General features: G+C 38.3%; 1 protein-coding gene across 1 annotated transcript in view; it reads left to right on the top strand.

Annotated features, from left to right (window-relative positions):
- The window catches only part of LOC149300898 (sarcoplasmic/endoplasmic reticulum calcium ATPase 3-like), an 83,537-nt gene that overhangs the window by 23,862 nt on the left and 32,377 nt on the right, over positions 1–27,298 (top strand). Inside the window, exons 2-7 of the mRNA XM_089484437.1 lie at positions 11,687–11,704; positions 12,288–12,370; positions 17,012–17,116; positions 19,362–19,500; positions 25,270–25,350; positions 26,971–27,056. Coding sequence (XP_089340563.1) covers positions 11,687–11,704; positions 12,288–12,370; positions 17,012–17,116; positions 19,362–19,500; positions 25,270–25,350; positions 26,971–27,056 — 512 coding nt within the window. The remainder of the gene's footprint in view (positions 1–11,686; positions 11,705–12,287; positions 12,371–17,011; positions 17,117–19,361; positions 19,501–25,269; positions 25,351–26,970; positions 27,057–27,298) is intronic.

Raw genomic sequence — 27,298 nt, 5'->3', positions numbered from 1 at the left:
ACTCCCCAAGGTCCGCAACGAGCATCCTGGCACTCAGAAGTTACAGTGGCATCACTTACTCAGCATCGGGAAGCAGTGAAACTACAAACTCCGAAGCCTTGTCCATTTTGTTAACTTATGTGCTGTTTAATAAAGTTATTCAAGCCTACGTCATTGGTAGAGGTGCTTGAATAAGTAAGGCCTGAATAACTATTAGCACAGCACAGAAGTGAACAAAATGAACAAGGCTTCGGAGTGCATAGTTTCGCTGCTTCCCGTTGCTGACACCGGACTCATTGGTGAGTCACCAGGACACTCTTTGCGGGCCGGTCCGAGCTATTCAGCGGGCCGGATGTGGCCCGCGGGCCGTGCTTTGCCCAGGTCTGATCTAGTGCATTTTTCTGTATCATATAGACATATCATACCCATCTGTGGGTATATTTATCTGGAGGGTAGACTTTATGGCAGATGTCACATCGCAGCTTTTATCAAAATCATTTTGTGATCAAAATTATTCAGTAGGAAGACAAAATGGGAAAAATATTTCAGTGAGTAGAAATAATCATGAAATACCGTATTTGCTCGATTATAAGACGACCCCCCAAAATCTGAATATTAATTTATGAAAAAAAAGAAAAAGCCTGAATATAAGACGACCCTATAGGAAAAAAGTTTTACCAGTAAATGTTAATTCATGTAAACTATGTGAACCATTGTTTGTTAATAAAAGCTACGATTGAGAAAAATATTTTGTTTTTAGTTCCTTTTTTTTCAACCTGCCCCTCCAGTTATGCACATCTGCCCCCAGGCTTGTCACTCTGCCCCGGAAATGCCTTATACCCATATATGCCACTGGGTCCCATGATATGCCTTTTAACCCTCTAAATGCCTCTGTGCCCCATAATATGCCTTTTGACCCCCTATGTGCCACTCTGCCTCCAGAAATGCCTTATACCCCTATATGCCACTCTGGCATTTAGGGGGTTAAAAGGCATATTATGGGGCAGAGTGGCATATAGGGAGGTATACGGCATTTCAGGAGGCAGAGTGGCGTATAGAGGGTTAAAAGGCATTTCTGGCAGCAGAGTGGCATTAAGGGGGTTAAAAGGCATTTCACGGAGCACTCTGCCTCCAGAAATGCCTTATGCCCCCATTTAACACTCCCTCCCCCTCGCTCCTCCTCCAAACTTACCGGTGCTTCTGAGTCCCCCGGTGCTTAGTCCGGGCAGCGTGAAGATCTCTACGCGTTTCGTGTAGACAACTTCCGCTCTACGTGAATCAGGTAGAGCTCTACACGCTGCCCGGACTAAGCACCGGGGACTCAGAAGAACTGGTAAGTTGGGGGGGGCATAACACAGGATGATCCAGGTCCCCTGCATCTGAGTCCCCGGTGCTTAGTCCGGGCAGCGTGTAGAGCTCTACGCGAATCGCGTAGAGCTCTACACGCTGCCCGGACTAGGCACCGGGGACTCAGAAGCACCGGTAAGTTGGGGGGCAGGCATAACACAGGAGGATCCAGGTCCCCTGCATCGCTGCGGGGGATCTGGATCTTAGTCTCATAGTCAGACGTATTTGAGGTCTGATTATAAGACGACCCCGATTATAAGACGAGGGGTATTTTTCAGACCATTTGCTCTGGAAAAAACCTTGTCTTCCACATAATCGAGAAAATACGGTACTCTAGCAGCTCCTGCCAACAGGAAGTTTAGATAGCTGCTCCCATGGTATACATGTAAGGTAGGTCTCCAATAAATATTGATCGCCTTTTAAATCTATAAACACTATGATATATGTTTAGTAAGGGTAGGTAAGTATAGCATGTAGAATTTCGGAAAGTGGCAAATTTGCAGTAAACTCTTATTTGCCCACTTACACTGCCCCCCCCCTCTGGAATTCCAGTTAGAAGTAACAGGGGATTGATAATACTGTTGAACATGATTAAACTCTCAATATGTTCAGGTGCTTGGAGATGAGCTGGTGGCTCTTGTGTAATCATCTACCCCAAAAGAAATGTGTTTCTGGGCTCTGTTGGGACTAATAAAGGGCAGCAGAATTTGATTGAGCTTTTTAAAGAAGTGATCTAGCCCTATTGTCCTGTTAAATGCATATTGGAGTCCTTATTGCTGGCCGGTCAATATTGGAGTTCTTCTGTCTCATTTAACTCCTCCCCCAGATGCTTTTACTGAAAGCATGGAGCATTCTAATGTATGCTTCTTGTACATGTTCAGTAGAACACCCATTATAGTTATAATAGTGCAACACGGAAGATTCTCTAATGAGGCAGATGTGTCAAAAACTAAAGGATCTACGCAGTAAATGGACTCCAACATATACATTGAAGCTCTTGTACAACTCATTTGACTATGTTCTTATGGGTTTGTCTATCATTGCCTTATGAGCACTATTTCCTAACCTTGTTTAAGACATATCATGACATGCTGGAGCAGTGACGCCTCTGTGTGAAGGAATCTTTGACGCTTAGTAGAGCATGATGTTTGACTGTAAGGTATTTTTCCTGGGTTCTGACTTTTCTCATTACATTTTGAGAATTAAACATGAAATGAAAGTATAAACCTTCCCTTTTGTGATTTCATAGTGGCAAAGGAGTTTTTCCAGGATTAGACAGTCTCTACTTTAAGTCTCTGGAATCCAGCCCAGTAAAATACCTGTCTGGTGAATTGAAGGAAGATAAACAATAGTGCTTTTAGACATCAACACCCTCTATGTCCCCATTTTCAAGGAGTTCTGTCTGTATGTGTGCATCTGTATTTATATCAACCTACACAGACACTAAAGCTGGTAGCTTGATCTTTTATCTTGTCTGTTTTTAAGGAAGGGAGGAGCGGGTGGATGTATATTTTGTAAATGGACATAAAAGTAGAAAATAAATATTGCAACCTATTTTAATTCAATTCAATAATTTTTGTAGTCCACAGGTGTGTGTAGTGTTCATTTTTTAAATCACTGAGAGCTAGGTGGAAAAGCCTTCCACTTTAATGCATATGACAGCTAAAAGGTCCTATTATTGAATGTATGTGTTGCCCCCCTTAAAAATGCAGTGAGGATTCTGCCGAACTCTCCTATATGAATTTGCCCCTTGTGCAGGATATTTTATTTGAATATAAGATAAGACCAAGGACACACATCTGTAGATTAAAATCTGTTTGGCTGGTGTTATTTGTGGTATTAAATCAGGATATCTTTTAAAGTCAAACTGGATTGTAAAACATTTTATGCAATATGAATAACCAAGTATATCATGACTCACATTCATATATCGGTTTATTCCTTTTATTAAATATGGATCCTGTTCTTTGTCATATTCTCTCTGGTTAACATGTCATACTTTTTTTCACTACTAAGCAGGTGTCTCTTATCTCTAGTGAAGCTAATGTTTGACAAGTTGGCTGCCAGAATCTGGATTTATTAAAGCTCAGGATTTTGCTCTAGTATACAACAGTAGCCCCTTATTAAACCAGCGCTGGTGTTTGCTAAGCTAAATTGAAAATACTTTGTGCCTTCAAGAGATTCATGCACTCCAGTGCTCAAAAGCTTAGTGACCCAACTTTCCTGTCAGTTATACCAATAAAAGTGTCAATGAGGTTTTTTCTTCTCTTAAGAAATCAATTAAACAAACATTTTTTACTGGTATATTAAATGAAAAAAGAGACTTATCCTACACTCAAATACAAATAAGGAAGAAATTATCTCATTATTGCCTTCCAGATATGTTTTATTACTAGGTGACTTGGCTGGGTTTCTTCTCCCCTGTAAGCACACAAATAGGGTTTTAATTGTCTGTGATATTACTGAGTCACACAAAACACGTTTGTTCTATATGATGCAATATATAACATAGGATTGTATAACCAGGATTCCTTGATAAAACTGGGTGAGGTTTGAGCGCTGATGACGTTGGTTTATCTCCAAACATTATTTGAGTTTAGACATTGTGGGCATGTACGTAGAAGGGACTTTTTAGCAATGATTGGTCTGGAAGCTAAACACCCCCCCTCCCATTTGAAGTAGTATTAATTCGCATAATGGATCATTTGTAATGCAGATTGTTATTTTTGCTTGTAAGAAAATAACAACTTAGGTATAACCACTTGAGTGCAAAGCCTGTATCTGTTTCATGTTGTGCTCCTCAGATATGAGACATTAGAGATAGTTAGCGGATTGAAAGATTTATATGTTGAAGGACGGGGCCTTGGACAGGACAAGAATTCTCTAGTTTAAATATAGGGATTTGCAATGTATGTTTACGTTTAATGCCCACACGACATTGACGAGTTGACAGTCTTGAGTAAACAGTCCTTAGAATCTTTATTCTGAATATAAGAGTTGTGCACCTTATTGCTTTCGGGGTTAACAAAAGCTACTAGTCTACAAGAGTTTTATTATCTTTGAAAGGATAATGACTTCCATGTTATCTGGGTTTGTTGATACTGTACTTTGTATATGTAGTCCCCAAAAAACAATCCACAAGCCTTTATGACAATGTTGCTATGTGACATTTTTCGCTGTACACTGGCTAGTATACAATGTGTTACACAAGTTACTGCGCTGTACGCTTCTTAAGAGTGATTGTATGGACTAGAAAACACCGACAGTTTGAGAACAGGTGGGAATTAGGGTCAACTCTGTCGTAAGGATGGGGTGGTCACATGTCCATACTGTTTCAGGGTATGGCTCCCAAGATTGAGCTGTCATTTTACAGATGCTACATTATAACAGAAATAATGAAAAAAATTAGTGATGCGTTTAATTTTACTCACCTCCTTTCCGTGTCACTGTGCATAGGACTTGGACATAGTGTCATATGCTAGTGCGCTGTTTTAGAACATTGTGCTGTGAAGTCAGGTGGGACCCTGGGGCAACACTGTTACAACGGGCTCCCTCCACATTGGAAAAGCAGTAATCCTATTAAGCATTTTACAAATGTGGTGCTTTTTTCGTTAACCCATAGACAGACAAAGCACAATTCACCCTGGGAGTATATCATGCACACAAATTATCTTTAAAGGGCAAAAAGGGAACTACAAACAAAGCTGTGGGGCATCATGCAAAATAAGGTTTTGTTCCCATAAAACTGCATGAAAGTTAGTTGGCTAACAATGTCCACACATAACCAATCACCCGTTAGATAAGGCGGTATCAAAAGAAATCTTTACATGTGTCATGGAAGCTGCTTCTGTCCGTGTGCTGCACTGATAAACTGTACACAAATACACAGATATGCGTAATAAGCATGATCACGTGCATTTCTACAGAGATATCATCACAAGAATACACGCTGACTGCCTAAAACACAGATCCTACCTCCTACCTGCAGAGTATTTCTTCCTGTAGCTCCAGGTTAATGGCTGAGGTACCCACGACACATTAACCCTTACCTCTTTCTTACAAGCAGAGAGCCATACAGCTTCCCCTTCTACTGACTGTAACACGTGACTTCAGAAAGATTCTTCCTAACCGACCCTGTACACATGGAAGGAAGAAGGAAGCTGACTCTGCCATTACTGATGCCCATAATGGATTCTGCCTGTGTCTCTGCAAATACCCCTGCTGCACGAGAGGGTCCCTTGCACCAAGTAGGCCCCCACCTGGCTTCTCACATCACCCAGCACAACAGGCTGCAGTACAGGCTACTACAGAAATTGCTCTGCAGGAGGCAAGCAGCAAGTGGGGGCCCCTTAACATAGGGGGCATTGTTAAGTCCCCTCTGAAGGCTAAATGTATATGGGCCATGGGCCACTTACATAGAAGATGCGTATGTAATCCCTCTAACCATACCTGGGAACGCTCCAGGTTTCACCCAGACACTGGATGAAAAATCTCTTACCTGGGTCACTAAGGGGAAACTCCGGGTCACGGGTGTGGTGTTGCGGCACGGCCTACTCCTCAGCCATTTCCCCATTAAAAACAGCTGGGGCCCTGGGTAACTGGAACCAGAAAGTTCCCAGAAAGGTATGCCCCTAACCGGCCAATTGAGCTGTGGCCTACATGCGAACTCAGTAATGAAATCCAGCCCTACACAAACTATGAAATACAAAAGCAAACCTTTTTCAGAATATTGTATTTCCAATCTGCTTTCCATGACTAGGCACCACTACTGGATTATGATATTTAATATTTTTTTCTACTTCATCAGTGGTCCTTGCACATAGGAATTTAATATTATTTATATTTTAATTAGTTGCTCACTTATGATATGTACATGTATGTGTGTGTATATATACTGTATATATTATCAGATAAGAAATTTCAGTTTTAATTGTGTTTCATTTAACCAGTTCAGTCCCCTTAGGATGTACCATTATGTCCTTAAAATGTTAGTCAGGAAGCCCATGAGTACATAGCAGTATGCCTTTGACATTGTTGTGGCGGCAGGGACATCTCATTGCCACCACATGGGAGATCAGGCAGCCTTTACTCTAGCCTGTTGGCTAACCGATCATGTGCAATGGTGCCCGCTGCGAGAACCGGTACAGCATCATAAAAGTAATTCCTGATCATGCATTCCCTTTTAGGTAGGGCAGATATGGACTTATCAGGAGTGGAGAACAGCAAGACAAGCCTCAAACTGGCTAAAATAACCAGAAGGTCAAGCTTAGTGAATTATGCTGTGGTTTGGTGCAACCCTGGCTCAGGTGGTACCACCTCTAGTGGTGGTGCACAAAAAAGTGGAGCCTCCAGGCAAAAAAAGCATGCAAACAAGTAATTCAAACTTTGCTATAGCAAAGGCTTCAGTGGTTTGATTAAAAGATAATAACAAATAGTTGACTAATGACTGTTCTTTTCAGTATTTATTTAAGGTTTAGAGTAATTAGGTAGCCATCATACTGTTTCAGCAAAACTGGTATTTCTTCATCCTCTATCAGCATCTGGTTTACCTTTCGGGCATTTTGTACTGTATATTGTTCCTACTCTGTTTCCCTGCTGTAATTTTCATGTCACAGATGTCAAAATGATCATTACGATGCAGACTGTGTTCCTAACCTAAAATACCGGTAAATACCCTGGCTCTTTTAAGGGGAAGATGATGCAAATTCTCCTAATATATATTTGTCAGGCTCTCCTTAGAATTAAGAAACAATGCAGTAATTCCTGTCATAGTCATACAGTATTCATTGGGTTAAAGGTGCTGTTCCACCTATACTGTTTAATTTATATTTCCTTTAAAATTAATTGCAGCATTAAAAACACCATCCATAGTACAGTTAAATGCAAAAAAAACCCTCCATGCAAAAAAACTCTTTAATCACATAAAATGTACTGATTTGTCCAGGGAGTACCCTTTTGTCTTGTGACACAAAAGTAGAAACTGATATGTTGTTAAGAGCTAGGGAAAAGAGCCTTTTGTTTAATGCGATTAAATCTTCAAGAAAGAATAAAACAACAGATCTGCAAAGGTTTATTACTTTATATGCAAAGAACTTCATGTTTTGTGGAGCAGCACCTTTAAGCCAACAAGAAAAATATTTTACATTGGATACCTTTTGTGTGGAATGTATGCGGGAAATATACAAAGGACAACTGTAAAATGAATTGTAAGAGTAATATGTGAATTGTGAACACCACAAATGCCCATTTAGGGACCGTTCTGTTTTATTTCTAATGGCAGGCAGATATAGGAATTACGCAAGCAATGGATGCATGATGAGTTCTTATAATTCACATACAGAATGAAAGAAAGACAAGAAGGAAAACATTTTTTAATGATTTGTAAACTAAATTAGATATTGGTCAGAATATAAAAAGTAAGGTTTACATTGTGGAAACCATATGTTTAAAGATATTTGGGATAGATGATTTGCACCTACATTTCCTGGCATGCAGCTGGCCACCTATTCCTTATTGATTTCCCATTTTACAGGATTGAATATCATAACTAGCAGAGAAAAAATTGATATAAGTGGACGTTTGAGTGCCCACTTTGCCCCAAACCACAAAAAAACTGACAGATCTACTCACAACCAGATTAAGATCCTTTTGGGTTTCTAGGCCTGCACCACTAAAACAAATCCTTTATCTTTCAAGCACACGTCCCCTCTCCTGCTTCCATTTAGTGAGATATTCTGCCCTTATCCTGCAGGGGCACGTAATGCAGCCGTCTACCTATAGTAGCCCACACAGTGCAGCTCCTGTCATGCCTAATGTGCCTCATTGCTAATCTGCCAAAGATCTTAGTGACTGCTTAGCTGGCCCATAAATTATTGCTGAGTATCGTAATATGTTTTTTAGAGTTCTTCCAATTAAATGATTCTCTTATGTTGATTATAAATTGCATAGTAATACATTTCATTTTAATGTTTATCTGACTTTCCCTGCATTATGTATGGATGTATAAATCTTATTAAGTAATTGATTTCCTTCTGTGAGTTTAAGTTTATACTTCCCACAAGATAGTACACTAGTACTGTACATGGTGCTCAGAAGGATATCAAAATTAGAAAAAAGGACCAATAAAGGTAATCATGTTACCTCGTTGTTTTGTGTAGTGCTTTTACTAATGCGGGAAAGACTAGTACCCTCACGGGTATTTCTGTTATAAGAATTAGAATAAGTCTACAGTTGTCATTGCTTTGTACATTAGTTAATTAATTGATGTTATGCTTGAGTATTAAAATTAGTATACACCATGTAATGGCAACACAAAATGAGTTTATTGACATTTTTAAAGAAATAATGGCCTCAGTAATATTGTTTGTAAAAAGCACCTGTTTCATGGCTGTCTCTACCTCTCACACACAGAATGCTCCAATTTTTGACCTGAACACCTCACTAAATTAGTAGCTTGGATGTTTGTGTAAATGGTTTCTTATCTCCAAAATACTTGCTGTCACTGCTGTAAGTAATGGACAGTGAATTTTCTTGTTTTTAACAAGTTCTGTTTTTCAAGTTAGTACAGTTCTGAGTAGGGTGGCCAGATGTCCACATTTTTACAGAAGAGTTTCCTCCTCGAGACCTTGAGACACTGTTCCTACTTTCTTTTGGTTCCAAGTATTGTCCCTTGAAACCCTTAAGGCAAATTATATTTCTCTCAACCTTGCTAAAGAAACCTACTTTACCTCCGTCATCTTCTCCGTGTCTCACAACCCTAAACGACTCTTTAATACTTTCAATTCCCTGCTTTGACCGATCCCTACTACCCCTTCCGCTACTGCCCCTTCCGCTACTGCATCTGACTTTGCCACATGCTTCAATAATAACATTCAAACTATCAGAGATGACATATCTGCACAGTCACCACCCTGCCCTCACCCTTCCTCTGACTATGCACTGACCTCTTCTCCCTCCACTACATTAACTTATTTCTCTACCATCACTGAAGAGGATGTGTATGCTCTTCTTCTTTCCTCTTGTCCAACCACATGCCCCCTTGACCCCATCCCTTCCCATCTCACCCAGTCTCTTTCATCTACCCTTGCTCATATCTTCAACCTCTCCCTCACTTCTGGATCTGTCCCATCCTCCTTCAAGCATGCTACCATTACTCCTATCTTGAAAAATCCTGACCCGACTGATCCCTCCAATTACCCTCCCATCTCTCTACTTCCTTTCACCTCCAAGCTTCTTGAAATAATTGTTTATACCCAATTATTTAAGTTTCTGGATTCCAACTCCCTGCTTGACCCTCTTCAATCTGGTTTTCACCCTTGACACTCTACTGACCCCACCCTTACTAAAGTTACTAATGACTTACTCACTGCTAAATCAAAGGGGCCACTACTCCATGCTAATACTACTGGACCTTTCTGCTGCTTTTGACACTGTGGACCACCCTCTTCTCCTTCAAATGCTTCATGATCTCGGCCTCTGTGACACTGCTCTCTCATGGCTCACTTCCTACCTCTCTGATTGTACCTTCAGCATCTACGTCTACAGTAACACTTCCCCTCCCTCTCCCAGTTGGGGTACCCCAAGGCTCTGTTCTAGGACCCCTTCTGTTCTCTCTTTACACTTCATCACTTGGCAAACTGATCTCAGCCTTTGGCTTTCAATACCACCTGTATGCTGATCACACCCAGATCTATCTATCCTCCCCTGATCTCTCTTCCTCTGTCTTAGATCGTGTATCTAACTGCCTTGCATCTGTCTCTACCTGGATATCTGCATGTTTCTTGAAACTTAACCTCTCCAAAACAGCACTTCTCATCTTCCCTCCCTCCAATGCCCATTGTTAATGGTGCCATCATCTCCCCGTCTACTCATGCACACTGTCTTGGTGTCACCCTTGATGCCAACCTTTCGTTCACCCCCCCACATTCAGCCTGTCTCTAAAAACTGTTGTCTCCATCTTAAAAACATTGCCCGCATCTGTCCCTTCCTAACACAGCATGCCACTAAAGCTCTTGTCCATGCCCTGATTATCTCCCGTCTTGATTACTGTAACTCTGTCTTAGCCGGTCTCCCTCTTAACCGTCTCGCCCATCTACAATCTACCATGAATTCTGCTGCCAGACTCATCTTCCTCTCCCATCACTTTACTAACGTCTCTCCCCTCTGTCAGTCTCTTCACTGGCTGCCTGTGTGCTTCAGGATTCATTTCAAATTCCTCACTCTTACTTTCAAAGCCATTCACAGCGGTTCCCCTCCCTACATCTCCTCACTCATCTCTGAATATACTCTCCGCTCATCCAACGATCTCCTTCTATCCTCTCTTCTGATTTCTAGCTCTCATGCAGGCTTACAAGATTTCTCCAGGGCTGCCTCTATCCTCAGGAATGCCCTCCCCGGCCTATCCGTCTCTCCCCCTGCCTTCGGTCCTTTAAAAAATCCCTCAAGACCCACTTTCAAGGATGCTCATGATATTGCACATTAACACCCCCATATTCCCTTAGCTTACCTCCCCTAGTCCCTCTAATGCAATACTTACACTAGTGTGGCTGGTCCATCCTTAACAACGGCACTTTTACCTATTGTGTAATACACCCTAAATCCCTCTAGACTGTAAGCTTATTTGAGCAGGGCCTTCCTCACCTGTTGTCCCTGTAAGTCAATTAATTATGTTACATACTACTTATGTCCTGTCTACCAATTGTACAGCGATACGGAATTTGATGGCGCTATGTAAAATATATAATAATAATAATAATAATAAAAAGCAACTTGTGCTTTTGCTCTAAAGTCATTTACGATGACCATGCATTCTACATATCCCCACAAACCGATTTATTTTTTGAATACTACCTTGATAAAGAACATTATTGTTACTGAATGCGAAAGCAGATCATGTTGAATCGTATTGAATTTGAGTAGATCATGTTCTAAAAACTGATCTTGTAAGATAAGCACAATTCCTGTGTACCATTATAGGTTATTCATGGAAATTACTGTTGCAGTCAGAACCGTTGATGGGGTCTGAGGGTCCATTACAATAAGAATATTTCTGTCTGACCAGAGTTCGGTCACTTAGCAAATCGTTTACGTTAATTGAGGTTTTATACTTCATTAAAAACAATTGCCCCTTTGCATCATGTCGGACAGACCCTGGTCCTAGGGCTATGGCACTAACTATTTAATGTTATTGCATATGTTCGTACAGTATCTCTGTGTGTATAACAAGGTTTCTTGTAGCGTTTAAGAAGTCAGGAACACGTCAAAGTAGCATTTTGTTTTATAGTATTGAATAAACTAATAAATGTGCCCCCCCCTTCTTATTTTTCATGGCTGTATTGTTCTGAAATGGATCCATCAACAGAGTTACCTGCAGAAGAAGGTATGTTTGACTCAACTAATTAACTTGAATGTTCCACATATGTATAGCCGGGAAATCCAAGATGGTGACACCCTTATTACCTTAGCATTCAATGGAATGGTTCGATTGGTAGAAACATAATGTTGGTTCCTATGTAGATAAGGCCACGAGTCACACATTACATCAAAGAGATGCTGTAGATCTGAATTATCACACGAAAAAACAGTCTACCATTGTTAACGTTCAGGACAATGTTTATACATTCGAACGTGAGAGGTATATAAATTAAGATTTTATTTATATTATTCCGGAATAAGTCCCTGTTCAACATGCAGTACAATTAAAGTGACTGTATGTAGCTATGTAAAAGGGACACAAATGTCACTTTGGAAGCACTGGCTTGCACTGCTACCCAAGTAAAGATGATTTTCTGGACATTGTCAGATTGCTACAAGACCTGGTGTTTGAGTTTACAACTAACAGATACCAGATAGGACCAGGGATGTGCTTGGATCCCTCATATTAATGCATTTTGTATATTTACAGTATTTCAGTGAAATGCCTTTAATCTGTGTGTATTTTAACATTACCTCTTGTACTACAGGGAAATCTCTGTGGGAACTTGTAGTGGAACAGTTTGAAGACCTTTTAGTGCGGATACTTCTCCTGGCTGCATTTGTTTCATTTGTAAGTGACAGAAAAATGCACAAACATAACAATTACTTTTTTTCACACAACATACATAGGCTACCAAGTTGCTAAATATTTTTAATGTTGAATCTGTATGTGGCTGACTAGACCTTACCCCCAGACATTTCAGGTACTTAGATACGGACACCTGTGTTGTTGTAGTGGTGAGGAGAGCATGACCTGAGGCAGGATGGGCCATTAAACCTAAAATCAGAACACTGGGGCAGCTAAGGGGGATAAGGGGAAAGTGTCCGGAAATCAGGTAATGTCCCACAAAAACAGCTCGTTAGGGAGGATGTGAGACTGTACTCATGAGATCAAAACAACTGCATATAAGTCCACATCTCTGGCTCATGCAGTTCCATCCCTGTGTTGCTACATGTATAAAGTAGCAGCATATGCAAGACATGTAAGAAAACAAAAAGTAGACTAACCTCTCAGAATAAACTGAAAATGTGCAAAGTGATGGTATACACGTAATTCCTTATAGATATTGTCTCGTTGCAGCAACTAAAACCAAATCAATGCTTAGAAAGTGTTAGAATGTGTGGGTGTTTTGGTAGCATGCTTTGAAAAAGAGTTCGTAGAAGAAATATTTTAGTGAGATATACAGAATGGATGAAGAATTGAGAAGTGCTGTGTAAATTCCTGGCGCATTATAGATATATATTTTATTATAATTATTTTTACTATTGCTTCTCATTATAAAATGAGTAAATAATTATGTTGCTTATCAACCACCCTTCCAGTAAAGACATGATTCATATGTTAAGGTATCTGTAAGAATTAAGATTTGGGGTAACCTGGAATATACAGTAACTGTTCCTTCTTAATTTAGCTTCTTGGTATTGGTATGTACTATGTATACACATGATTTGCCTTCATTAAACAACCAATAATATAGAATGCTGATACCCTGCTGTCAGTCTACAATGAGCAATATATACCACAAACCTTTAATTTAACCAGATCTCCTACCTGCAGATGAACGTTCATGGCAAATTTTCGTTTAGAGTAATATTTTCTAAAAATTGTATTAGTAATCAGGAAATGTCAAGCAAAAGTTACTAATTATATCTGACAAGGAATAAAATGTAAAAAAAAAAATCCCAAAACATGCTAGTCTGAGTGCATCCTTGTAACAAGTACGTGATTACATCATAATTGCTACACATTGCATCATGTATCCGATAAGAGTTTAATTCAGGCCCTTTCTCCACCTACACTATGGTAAGTGACTTTTGATTACAGAAGGGTCACTATTCATCCTCTAAAATGTGGATTGTTAGAAGTCCTACAATTTTACGAAAGTTCTCGGAACACAACAAAAGTTGAGGAAATGAATTTCAAATGAAATCGTAAAAGATGACTAACACAAAGCACCCTGTACTGAACAGAGCCAACAGGCCATATTAATTCTGGTAATTAAAATTATGAAGAGACAAAACTGCATGCCAGAACTCATGCCTGTTTTATGTATCTAATTAACCAATAAACATTATGTATTTTATATTTATCTATTCATGAGCTCATTTTTTTACAGGCTTATTTTTATTGCAATAAACCCAGAGAAGGCTTTCAGAAAAAAAGGTCAGAGTGGCCTCTTACGTTCCTCCTAATAAAAATGCCATGCAAATGTGCACAGAGCTCCTAGAGACTTCAATTAAATACTAATATAAAAAACACTACATTTGGGATTATCGTCACCAACCTACTGAGTGGTGGTTTGATGTCTCTCAGTTGTGCCCCTGCAAATGCAAATGGGAATCAGGCCAGGAACTGTTCATCATCTGATTGACATGTTACCCTCATCATATGGCAGCACAGACTTTAATATTGCGCATACAAAATGGTGTTTGTGCCTCGTTTCGAAGTTCTTTTTGACAAATGTGAACATTTTTTAAAGTATTTTGTTTACATTAGAGAAGTACTTTTTGTGTACTTCATGTGGATCAAGACAATCTGACATATTGGAATTATGGATTTAGGAGATACTTCACCTTTGTTGACTTTTTAACTGGCATGCTCACCCAACTAGACAAGATTACTATGTTCTGAGAGATAATTCATAGGGGAATATGTGACCATGCTGGAACGCTGGTAACCCATGTGCCATCATTATACTGCAGTGCCAAATCTAATTATTATCATATTTTTTACATTTTGTTCATAGATTACCAGCAGATGTAAAAAATGATTTGTATGAGGGATGTCTGTGAAACCATGTTATTTAGTTTTCTCTAGAAGTCATTTGATCTATTGGCTAAAATAGAAAACCCATGTTTAGGAAGGCTGTACAAAATATTCCCTTTGGATGTACAATCACAGCTTATGGTCTTACATTAGTGCAGTGTTAAATTAAGTTACCGTAGACAATCCATTTTACAATTCTGGTAATGACATATTATCTCATCTAAAAATCTGTATTTACTAAGCTATAGGTAACCATATAAAAATATTCTTCATCATCAGCATTTGGTCATATTTCTTTGAAGTCATAATTGTGCCATCAATGGGCAGTTAAAACTCTGTGGTGGTCTTATGCACTTCCCACCCATTTTACTTCACCATTCTGGGTTCACTAAATAAGCACATAAAGCATATGTAAATCAGTGTGATTTCTTGAAAGATGCCTCATTGACTGATCTATGCATTATGCAGGACAAGATCAGCCCTTCTTGCAGATTAATTTGCCAGAGTTAGCCCTTTATAATGCATAGTGGCTTGCCATTGCCCCTTATAAAGCCACTCCCTTACAAATAGGTAGCCCCAGAGAGCCAATCCTGGATACCAGGTATGATTCTGGGTCCCTTTTTTAATTTTAGTTTTTAGGGAGATAATTTCCTGTAAGCTTGCAATGCAAGATAAATCTTGCAGCTCTTTGTAAAGTTACAGAACGATAAATTGCTATCTCTTGCCAATGCCATTAGTGTGATATGGCACTCAAAAAAACATCTAGTAGGAGGAATAGTAAGTAATTAATTAAAATAAAATTCTTCTATTTCACTTGCAAATATAGTTGCTGAAGATTAGCTCTCTAACATTTTGCGTGGGTGCCTGATTTAGGTTCCTGCTGTTAAAAGCATGTGAGTCAGATCTGTACATATTCATGTGAAAATCACCAGGATTGGTTAGCTTAGGACATCTCTGAAAACTTAAATTGATATGTTTTGGGGTGCTTATGGTACTGAAAATGACCAAATATATATATATATATATATATATATATATATATATATATATTTTTTTTTAAATTATGTGTGGCCTGAAACATTACGACAAGAAGATTACAGAATTCTGTTAAAATATTTTTTTAAAGATTATGGTTTATCTTAACACATGATTGTTTCTGACCTGTGGATGAGTCATATTATGTCAGACCCTTAAAACATAAAAAAACAGACTCTATTTGCAGAATGTGAAGAGTGTTATGTTTTTATTGTGTAGTTTTCAGTTGTGAGTTGCTAGAACCGGTTTTAAAGTAGGTCTACCATCTATAGATACATAACAGGTGTTTCATACACATTGTTTTTGGGGAAATTACTAGTAAACCTATATATAAAAAATATACCTATCTTATGATTGGAGTTACCCAGTGAGGAAACCAGAAATATGACAGTTAAGCATAGGCACCCATAGCTTATACAGGGTGGATTGTGGGCATACATGTGTGGGATATACGGCTGCTACACGTCAGTGTGAAAAAGTTTAAAAGTAGCACATGTGGATAGTTTGGGCTTGTTCAAAAAAGTTTTGTACTCGAGTGAAGATGAATAAGCCTTGCAATTTTAAAATCATTGTAAACCTTTGGATCTGGGGTTTAAGAGCTTTGTGCTTCCTCCAGTTTTGACATCATGGAGATTTGTTAGAGGGCTATACATGTGGTGACTACTTTTGATGTGTCTGTTTACTAACAGATGAAGCAATAATTTGTTTTAAAGCCAGATTAATTGATTTTGTGCATTGTCTGTTTGATTAGAAAACCCATGTTACTCCTAATGTTTTTCATTTTATAATATCTGCCTGACATGTCATTTCCAAAAGCCACTATTGAAATGTTCCATTTACAGGTATTGTAAAGACAGATTAAATGAGACCTTGCACATCAAAACATGTACAACCCGCTAATAAGGTCAGAGAGGAGCTGTAAAGTTGTGGCCCTGAGTTCCACCTGCCCTTGCCATTTACCATATGTTAGGTGAGACTCCTTGTGTGCACATCTAGGTGTAGGCATGGTAACCTCCCTAAAGATCAACATGGGAGTAAGAAATATGAGCTCTTCTTTGGCAGATAAAACAGATTTAAAGTGTAGGAGTTTTGCAGTAGATACCATGGTTCAGTTCATAAACGATGCTTTATTTACAGATGCGTACAGGCATACTGACTTGAGACCCAGTGTTGGTGCAGGTTACATGCTGGGTCAATACCTCCTTTGTTGACACATGATATAAGGGTTTTGACCAGAACATTCATCTTAAATACAAACTATATGTGATACGCAACATTAATGGTCCTTATTGTCATAAATATGCAAGTGTGCTTGATACAGAGACAAAATGCTGCGTATCACAAGCCTGTTTAGAATTGAGTAATTTAATTAGTATGTGTAACTGAGTTATACTGTGCTCTGTGTTTAAGATCCTGGCCTGGCTTGAAGAGGGCGAAGAGACTACTACTGCCTTTGTGGAGCCAATAGTTATTATTTTGATCCTTTTTATCAATGCATTTGTGGGAGTATGGCAGGTGAGTGGCTTCCATACTACATTATGATGGTATATTACATGTCATACCAACAAGCACATTATTACCAACAAGCATATACAAAGTCCATGCAGTCCGCAGTGCTTATTGGGTAGCATGGCAAAGTCCAAAACATAGCTTCAGGGTGAAATTGAATAACTAAATAACTAAAAAGTGCTTATTCTGCTACTAATACCTCATCACTATACCTGGGAACTCTCAGGTAAACGCCCACAGCAGTCGCTTTCTACAGAGAATATTGGATTCGTAGTTTACTTGTCAGTAGTTTTGCTCTTAAACCCATTCCCATCAATGCTACACCTGTCACAGCCAGTTTGGGCTCCAAACTAAGCTGACCAAGTATCGTGATTACATGTCTGTTTATGAAAATAATGATCACTACCAGTTAGCATAGAATTATATGCAGCAGCATTTTTGTATACACCTTCCATAACCACAGAACCCCTGTAGTACTGCAGTAGCCCGTGTCTTCCAACAGGAACGCATTGGAATGATAAAATATTTGTGTTAATGAAGCTCAGGAGTTAATGTAAGATATGGTACTGTTCATATCAAAAGGGCGACATAGGCTTGATTGACTAGGGTAACCGATGTAACGTTTCTTTTCAGTTGATGAAGTTTAAGCTAAAGGGACAAATTCTGTTACCAGAGTACTTTCTGCACCAAGAAACCTAGGGCTGGCTCTGCATGAACTTATGTAATTTGTATCTTCCTTGTTAACATGGGTATACATGTAACCAACATCATTCAAATGCATCAATAGTGATAACAAACCTTATAAAATCATTTTGCACTGTTTCTAACTAGAGATGTGTTGAGATATTAATATAGAGTGTGTTTGTGTGTATATGTATATTAAAACATTACATACATCACCTTTAAAATATATAGATCATTGAGTAAACAGAGCTCTGAATACTGTACTAAAGTGTTTGTTATTTAAACTGCCATCCCCTCCAGGTTTTAAACTTTGTGGGTGGCTCAGGGAATATTGCCATAAGGATATTCCTAACTGAATTTATTGGGCATTTCCTCTTGGCACATTGCAATTACATAGGATGCTGGGAACTGGAAAGCAAGCCAGTTCCGTTACAGAATACCATAACTGGAAAAAGTATTACATGACACGCCAAGTAACTTACAAAGCTGCAAAAGGGAAAGTGTCGATTGCTTAGCTGGCAGTAATTAGGTTAATATTGAATTGGACGTCAAGGTAAAAATAGCTGTTAAAGAACAAACCCTGCTTATAAATAAAGTCTTTGTGTGAATTTCCTGTATCCTGTAAAAAGTCTTTGGGGTACATCCAGTATGGGCCGTTAATCCCAAGCCAGTTTTAACTATGGTCTATGTCTAGGGCATCTGAATGTAGAAGGGACTGCATAAAAAGGCTAATTAAGTTTTATCATCTTTAAAGCCACAAGGTACTGGTGGGTTCAACAACCTTTCAAAAGTTAAAGCAAAACGTGATTGAGTTAAGCCTTGTATTGATCCTTAGCCTGGTTGTTACAATCCAGGGCTTACTGAACAGGATGCTCAGATCTTCAGTCTTCGAGTGCAGGATACACACCAGGATTTCACGATAGACCCTTCCTAATAAAAGCCGATCATGAACAAAAGGGAATTGACTTCCTACTTTCTGCTTCATTTCTTTCTATGCATAGCATCTCCTGAGTGCACATTCATATACGTGTGGAGAGGCACTGGGAGACACTCATATTAATGCTGTCTATATTGTGTATAATTTACTAGGTATAGACAACTTTCACAGCATACACATTCCATAGTGTATCGTTGCTTTTTCAAGTAAATCCCATTCCATAAAGAAAACCTGTTAAACGTGTTAAGCTGTATAGTTGCTATGGCTGAAAATCCACTTTTTTGGTTAAAATAAGAAAAACTGGTGGAGCAAAAAAAATAAAGAAAAGACCTACATGCCATTCTTTGGATTCTCTTTTTGACTTTGAAGTATTTCAAGTCCTCTTGATATTACCTGTGTTTCCAGTCTTGACATGTTATCAGCTACATGTATGCCCCTTATGTCCATTGTACAAGGCTGCAGAATATTATTTACTGTTGAAGTCATCAGCAAGTACATAAAGCAAAATACAGTTTTTTCATTGTCTCACATTCTATAATCGTGCAGCCAGTAACATATTTATTGCTGGATGCGTTTATAGTGCAAATTATATTTTCATTGTATTGCATAATTCTATGTTTCTCATTGCAGGAGAGAAATGCCGAGAGTGCCATTGAAGCCTTGAAGGAGTATGAGCCGGAGATGGGGAAGGTGATTCGTGGAGACAGAAGTGGAGTGCAGCGTATCAGAGCCAAAGATATAGTTCCAGGAGACATTGTAGAGGTGGCAGGTACTGAACCTTGAGGTTTTTTTTATTGGTTTGGCATTCCTTTGCAGATGGGCAGTACTTAATTGGACTTGTAGCCCACCGCACCCACCTTTCAAATGCTCAGTGTGGTCAGTAAATGCAACATTACATGGATTTATGGCAGACCATGTAGTTTACACATTGATATGGCATTTAGATATTCACAACAGGAAAAGCCTTGTTCAATTATTTAAGCACAGAAGGATACAATTGTGCAACATATTTAATACACATATTTTGTAGCCAGATTCTGTTACCAAATTTAATTTGCTAGTTGCTTGATTGTACAGCATTATAGGCAATTTCCTCATAGACATTTATTAGAGCAACAGTCGTATCAAATTGTTCCTTTTGAAATGTATGTTCCTGGTATTAAAATACCAAATTCAGCACCTTGCAAAATGTTTCTATTTAAACACTCTGTAGATCTACCTGGTCCCTCCTCATCCACGATCTGGTACACTAACGTATTTCAGTCACGACAGGGTTCAAGCCAGAACCCAAAGCTCTAGGGAACAATACGTTGGGGTAAAAAATAAAATGAAATAAACAATGTTGTCATGACTGGTTTAATCTTCCTGGAAAATTAATACTCGGGGTGTGTCTTAAAAGTTTGATCTACTATGTTCCATGTATATTTTTTCCAGTAGTACCCTTTAAGATTATTTGGTCACAAAAACTGAATGCAAGAGTTTTCTGCAAAACAATCCAAAAATGCTTAGGAAAAAGCTCAGTGGAAAAATGTGCTTAAATTTATAAAGATGAATTTATATTTAATAGCAGAAGTAAATATATAGCATCTTGTGCATACACATCAAGAAAAAAGCAAAGGTCATATAATTAGGGTTTTTTTATTTACTTCTAATAGGGTCGATCAAAGTTTCCAACACTATTTAATTTTAAAAAAACATAAATGCAATGCAATGTATGAAGGTTTAGGCAGTTCTCTCCCACTGGGATAATTATGCAGTCATTGCAGGACCTGAGTTCCTTGTTGCCTAGGAGATCACAAAAAAATCTGTCTAGTCAATGGAGATACTGCTTAAATCTCCAGTGAAATCTGAAAACCCACAAAATATGACTCATATTGGCCAATGACGGCAACCTTTCAGGAGTATTTCATAGTTGCAGAAGGATGGAAAGGGGACCCCGCCAAAGTTAAATTGCCCCAGGTCATACACTCCCTTTAGGGGTTGTGCTATCACTGGGTATCCATAGTAATGAGCAGCTTATTACATAGTAACAACATTGTACAACATACGCTATAAGGACAAAAGTATTGGGACAAACCTCTTAATTATCAAATTCAGGTGTTTCAATCAGACCATTGCCACAGGTGTATAAAGTCAAGCACCTAAGCCATTGAGTCTGCATTTGTGCAAAAAATGGGTCATTCTGAAGAGCTCAGGAAATTCAAACATGGAACTGTGATAGGATTCCACCTTTGCGATAAGTCTGGGTTTGTTGGATGCTAGGGGAACTTTACCTGCCTGACTGCATTGTGGCAACTGTTAAGTTTGGCGAGGAGGGATAATGATATGGGACTGTTTTTCAGGGATTGGGTTAGGTCCCTTGCTTCCAGTGTAGAGAAATCATAAAGCTTCAGTATACCAAGACATTTTAGGCGATGCAATGCTTCCAACTTTATCGGAACAGTTTGATGACGGCCTCTTTATATTCCATCAATGCACCAAGCAAGGTCCATAAAAACATGGTTGGATGAGTTTGGTGTGGAAGAACTTGACCGCAATCTTACCTTTGGGATGGACTGGAACAGAGATTGCATGCCAGGCCTTCCTGTCCAACACGGGTGCCTGACCTTAAAAATGCTGTACTAGCAAAAATCCCCACAGAAAAATCCCCCCTCAAAAATCTTGTGGAAAGCCTTTCCAGAAGAGTGGCAGCTGTTACAGCTGCAAAAAGGGGTGAGGCAACTTCATATTAATTCCTATGTATTTAGAATGCAATGTCATAAAAGTCCCTGTTGGCGTATGTCCCAATTCTTGTGTCCACATTAGAGTACTAAAAAAACCTGTTAAATGAGGCTTCTTTCTAGGTACAGTGATATAATCCTAGTCAAAAACCTGTTACACATGATTGAGAATTACTGTCTTAGTGGGTAAAAACCTGAAACTGCTCCTGAAAATCCTGAAATTTGACACATATAGCTACTGTGAAGACATCATTCTCCAACTTTGTTTTATGCTTTCCTAGACAAAATGATTTATAATCTCTGACTCTAAAATGGCACAAACTTTCAGATCAGTAACTAAAAGTGTACCCACGCATTATTTAAAAAAAATAATGCTTTAGGTTTCTCTTATGTCCTCAAGCTATATATGAAAATTAAAAGATTTTCGAGAAACTGTCCTTTAGAGCATGTCAATTTTAGTTGCTTCATTTTTCTTAAAGGTACTTGGCTATGAGCATTTTCTTGAAAACCTCTCGAATTCTACAACCTACTTTCTATTTGTAAACCTGCCCTTGATCTCAACAGACGTTATATCATTAATCTATAATTAAATAGCCAAAGCCCCATATTAAATGTTGCACAACTAAAAATATATCTACCTCTTACACTCACTTCCCATGTGCACTAGGTGTGTACTGTGCTGTTTCCATAGGCGACTAGGAAATTAAGGAATAAATTGTACTATTACATATGAATTAACATACATGAAAAGGGAACATTTCTCTGTTTTCCCCTAAAACAAAAGCACATTTAATTAAAAAAGGGGCATCATTTACGATCTGGAATGTGACCTCTCTCTTCTGGGGTGAGCACAGGTGGGCTGTGACTGTACAGGCACCAGCAGTGTCAACACTGTTGAATCTTCACTGTCGAAAGTGGGGATCGTCGTTGCAGCACCTGTACCATAATCAACTGTTTCTGGCCACCACTTGGCTAGACCACAAAGAGAAGACATGCTGTAAAAAGAGTTTTGGTGTGTTCTGATTGCCTTGTTGTAGCTGGTGCGCTTACATGTTTTGCCACATACCTTGAAAGATCCATGTACTTATTTATAGTGTTGATATGTTTTGTTTTTGTGAATTGATCACGAAATACATATGCAGAGTAAAGAAAGATAACTTGTTATATACTGTAAATTTATAAATTGTACATTGCTGTGTAATTTGTTGATGCTTAATAAATAAAACTTAATAAAAAAAAAAAAATGAGAATAGAGGTATTAAAACTTAAGTTTGGGATCTTATAAATCTTGAAAATCTAACAATCTCATCTTTTCAGTTTAAGTTTATCAAGTGCCTGTGAAGCACATTTTATATTGCTCGCTCTAAACACGTTGTTAGGTGGGGCTGAATTATTTGCTCAATTGCGTTTACACTAAATGGGTTAAATAGGATTCTATTTCTTGAAGTCATATGTAACTTGTTACCTCAGCCCTTCTTTATACTTGCTCAGATGTGCTGTGAAGTGGTTTCTTGTTTTTATCCTGCTTTGCTTAGCTCTGCAGATTACTACAGAATTATCCTCCTAGGAAACCACATTTTTTCAATATTGTAGCAGTTGATACACCTGCTGAAGGCCTGGCCGCCGCTTTCATTATTTAATCACATAAATGCTGGAGAGATTTGTAACATGAAACTACGTTATTTACATCTATACTAACATAAGGCTTTTTTTCTTAAAAAAAACCCAAAACATCTAAGAATACAATCATCTATTGTAAGCGTTCTTCAACCCCTATATCATTACCACCATTTCACATTTTTGTCCTCCTCCTTTATCCATAGCCTTTTCTGTTGGTTCTACAGGGTGTACTGTGTATGTCTGCAGCAATTGAGGCTAGGCTAAGTAACCTGGCACTCTACGTATAAATGTATTGAGATTTAAAAAGCTCGGAACTATGTAGAGTCCTGAGACCATATAACTACACAGAAGCTCTACCACACAATGGGGGGCATATCTTAAACAATTAAGACTCCCTGGCACAGCTTTACTATGGAGGTCTATTCCTAGCCAGCTCAACCTCAGTTGTGCAATTGTAACCTTATCCAATGCCACCCATCCCCTTCAGGAGCAAAGGATGTCAGTCGGGGACGTAAGTGCTGGGGGGCTGGAAAAATGCCCTGGGTCTGGTGTAGTGCTATCCAGCAAAACACACCTTGGACCGCACAAGAGACTATAAAAGAATTCTGTGAGAAACCTTGACTAGACAGCTACTAGAAGTTCAGTCTAAACAGTAACATTGTGTCATGGACGTATACAGTCCGGGAAGCTGTCTGAGCTATGCAAAGACTTGGCAAGAACCCACACATGCTATAATACTCCATATATTTCATGTAACTACAGGCTTTTTTCTTTGGCGGTTGTTTCTATAAAAACAAAATTATGATTTAATAATGACAGCTGTTGGGGCCACAGCGTCCTTCTGTTTATAAATGATCATATTTAAAACCTGTACTTGGACAAGGTTTTGTAAAAGCGTAGTCTTAATGGAGCAAATCCTAGTGAGTAAGCCAACTAAAATAATGTTTAGATTTTTCCCTTCTGCTTAAAACTGACTTTTCAAAGACAGGAGACACATGTGCAAATGTCTACATCTCTTAAACAGTTCATAAAATTGCTTTTGCCAGAATTACAGTGCCATGCTATGAAAACTGTTTTTTTTTGGAATGGTATTCCTTCTGATATGTAGATGTAATGTTCACAGTACCTTGTACTCACAGTTTAGTGACACTGAGATATATTAAGAGGGATTATTAGATCGTCTTATTTGTGATTGTGGCACCATTTTGGGATTTTACTTTTAAAATAAAGTTCCTTGGAAGTGTTGTAAAAGACTCCCTTAAATTGTTTTGCTTAGGGAGTAATCCATAAATTTGAGGATCAGTTCCCAAATCCCTGTGATGACTAAAGGCGTTGTTTTCCCAAGGATTGCATTTTCAAAGTACAATCAAACTTAGAAATTTGGGAGGACTTTGCATTTGAACTTATTTGAACTTATTTTCATTTGAACTCCCTTATACCCAAATCCAATGAAGAAAGTACTGTGAGACCATGAGTATCTATTTCTAACGTTCAATGAATTCTTCCTCCATTCACCTGTAAATCTAAGACAGCCGTGAGATTAGCAAAATAAAATAGCAACACTTTTTTTGTTTGTTTTACATGCATTTTAATACTTAAATCATCTTGCCTCCTTTGTTTAACTGGAAATATTTAGAACTTATACTAATACTTTTGCAATCCATTTTAAAAGCTATTTAATATATATGTTGTATATACATTATTGTTGGTTTCGTAAAAATATCTCATTACATAGCATTCTTGTACTATGAGTCTATAGACAGAAATAGAGAGCAATATCTTTTTTCCTTTAAACAGATCTGTTACTTTTCACAAATCTTACATATTACATATACTAAATAAACCTATGCAATGATGTTTACTTAAAATAATGTAGTGTACACCATAGAGAAAGACATTCCTTTCTCAGAATCTCCATGATTATTACTCCCCATTAGCTTATTTCTATCATTTTGTTAATTTGCTGATCACCATTTATTAGTTCAGGAAGCCTTTCTAAGCTTAAATATGAAAAATGTATAAGGAAGATACAGGACATTAATTAGGTAAAGCTGGCTCTGCCACAGGCAGCCACCAATCTCTGCTGCCATGAGGTGAACTTTTAAGCCCCCAAAAATGCCGATTGACAAACTAAAAACACAAGCTTACACCCAACTAAAGCAATGTTTGTGTAATATGTATCTTCATTTTTTTGATAGTTGGTGACAAGGTACCCGCTGATATAAGAATAATTGAAATCCGATCTACAACACTACGGGTGGATCAGTCCATTCTGACAGGTAAGCACCATTCCAAGGTCAAAGGACTATTTTAACCCCTTCATGGCCTCCACATAGTGACCAGAGCTTTTTTGCTATTTTTATCACATCTTTGTCCGACCAAGATTCCCTTTTCCATGTTTAGTGTACCCACACAAATTATATAGTTTTTATATGGACAGATATGGCTTTTTATACCACTGTTTTGTAGTCTGTTATTTAGTATGAATAATATGTCAAAAACAGCATCTTATGTTCAGCAACATCTTTAGAATAGAATAATACCCCATATGCATTTGCTGTCTAATAAAAAAAAAATTCCTTATATGCAAGGAAGGGTTTCTATTTTAATGTATATTTCTAGAAAGGGGTGTATGCGGTGTTTGGTAACCTAGTTTTCATTTTCCCATCTTAATTTTTTAAAGAAATGTTTACATTTAAAAAAAAATAAAAAATTCTAACCTTTAGACTTTTTTGGGTCTTTGATGGAACAGGATGGTACACCTTATGATGTCATTGTGATATCACTGGATTCTTTAGATTATTTTCTTTATTTCTTTTAAATAGATGCACTATTTCTCTCTCTATTCACTTTGATCCCCAGTGCTGCAGATCACAGTAAGCAAGGCTTCAATCAGGGAATATATTTTATAGGACTAATAGCACATGCTTGGTTGCAAAGGGGTTAAATAATATTTACTAAAAGTCTGTTTGGAAGTTTTTGGATCACTTCTTTGGAACAGATATTAATGAAAAAACTTTCCTTGGACACCTCCAAGCAGTAGACATGGACTCGCTTGTTTGACTAAGGGCTGTGAGGGAGGCTAAGGGAGGACATAGTGATTACTAACATGTAAGCTTGTGCTAAGTAAACTTTTGGACTCCCTCCTTTGGATTTTTCTCTGAACTTTTGGCAAATTGGTTATTTGTCACCTGCATTGCTCATGTTGAACCCTGGAAGCTACGGTTATTGGCTTGTGCAATTGAAGCAGTGCATGCATACATTAAGGCATAGGACAGAAAAGAGATTTGACAATGTTTTAAAGTATAAACAAAAGTGCTTGTAAATAAAGTAGGCATATCTGATTTAGGTACTGGATGTGCCCCTTGCATTAGTGAGCTGTTTTCTTTTAGATCCATCAATCATTTTGACAGTGACATTTATGCTTCCCCATCTGAATGTTCAGCCAAAAATGCCATTTTTGGAAACACTAATAATCATCAGCATGTGATTGAAGGTTACAACATGAAAACATAAAAGGGCAGCAGAAGTGTAGCATTGGCGGGACTGGCACAATCAAACACCAGGACCTGATGCGAACACTTGCAAAAACATGCAGGATGTCCCCGGGAGAACATGGAAAACGCATGCACCAGAGTGGTCTAATCTTATTGTTTGGACTATTTAGTTACAATGTGCAGCATTGTGATTAGAACTGTATCTGTTTTAGTCGTTTTTTCCCCCAGAATATTTTCTTTCCAAAGTCGAAGATTGGTAAATGCAACGGTATGAGGTCAGCTGTTGTGGACATGGAGCTAGCCGTGTGGGGATAGAATCTGTTTCCTATACTTCTTAACATGCTTTTTGAACATGAGAAATTAGAGAATGATTAATGAAATATTGGTGTATACATTCCACAGGGGAGTCTGTCTCTGTGATCAAACATACTGATCCTATTCCTGACCCAAGGGCTGTTAATCAAGACAAGAAGAATATGATTTTTTCTGTAAGTAAAACTCTCAGGTGAAATGCAGGTTTCACACTATTAAAACAAATACTATATGTGAAAAAGTCAAGTGGAATTACAGATGACCAATTACCCTTCAGTTACATTCTTAAAATGCATAGAAAAGTGAATTTGGAAGCGTCCATATGTAAAGGCAGAACACTGAATATACATATTTTTGCATCAAGATAAAATTGTATATTTGTAAACTTTTTTATGTAATGAAGAAATAAGAAGAATAC

This window comes from Sceloporus occidentalis, unplaced genomic scaffold (genome assembly GCF_023333645.1).
Source record: "Sceloporus occidentalis isolate IW3139 unplaced genomic scaffold, rSceOcc1.0.p SCAF_22, whole genome shotgun sequence".
Lineage (NCBI taxonomy): Eukaryota > Metazoa > Chordata > Lepidosauria > Squamata > Phrynosomatidae > Sceloporus > Sceloporus occidentalis.
Note: the sequence above shows the minus strand (reverse complement) of the source record. Positions and strands in the feature narration are given on the sequence as shown.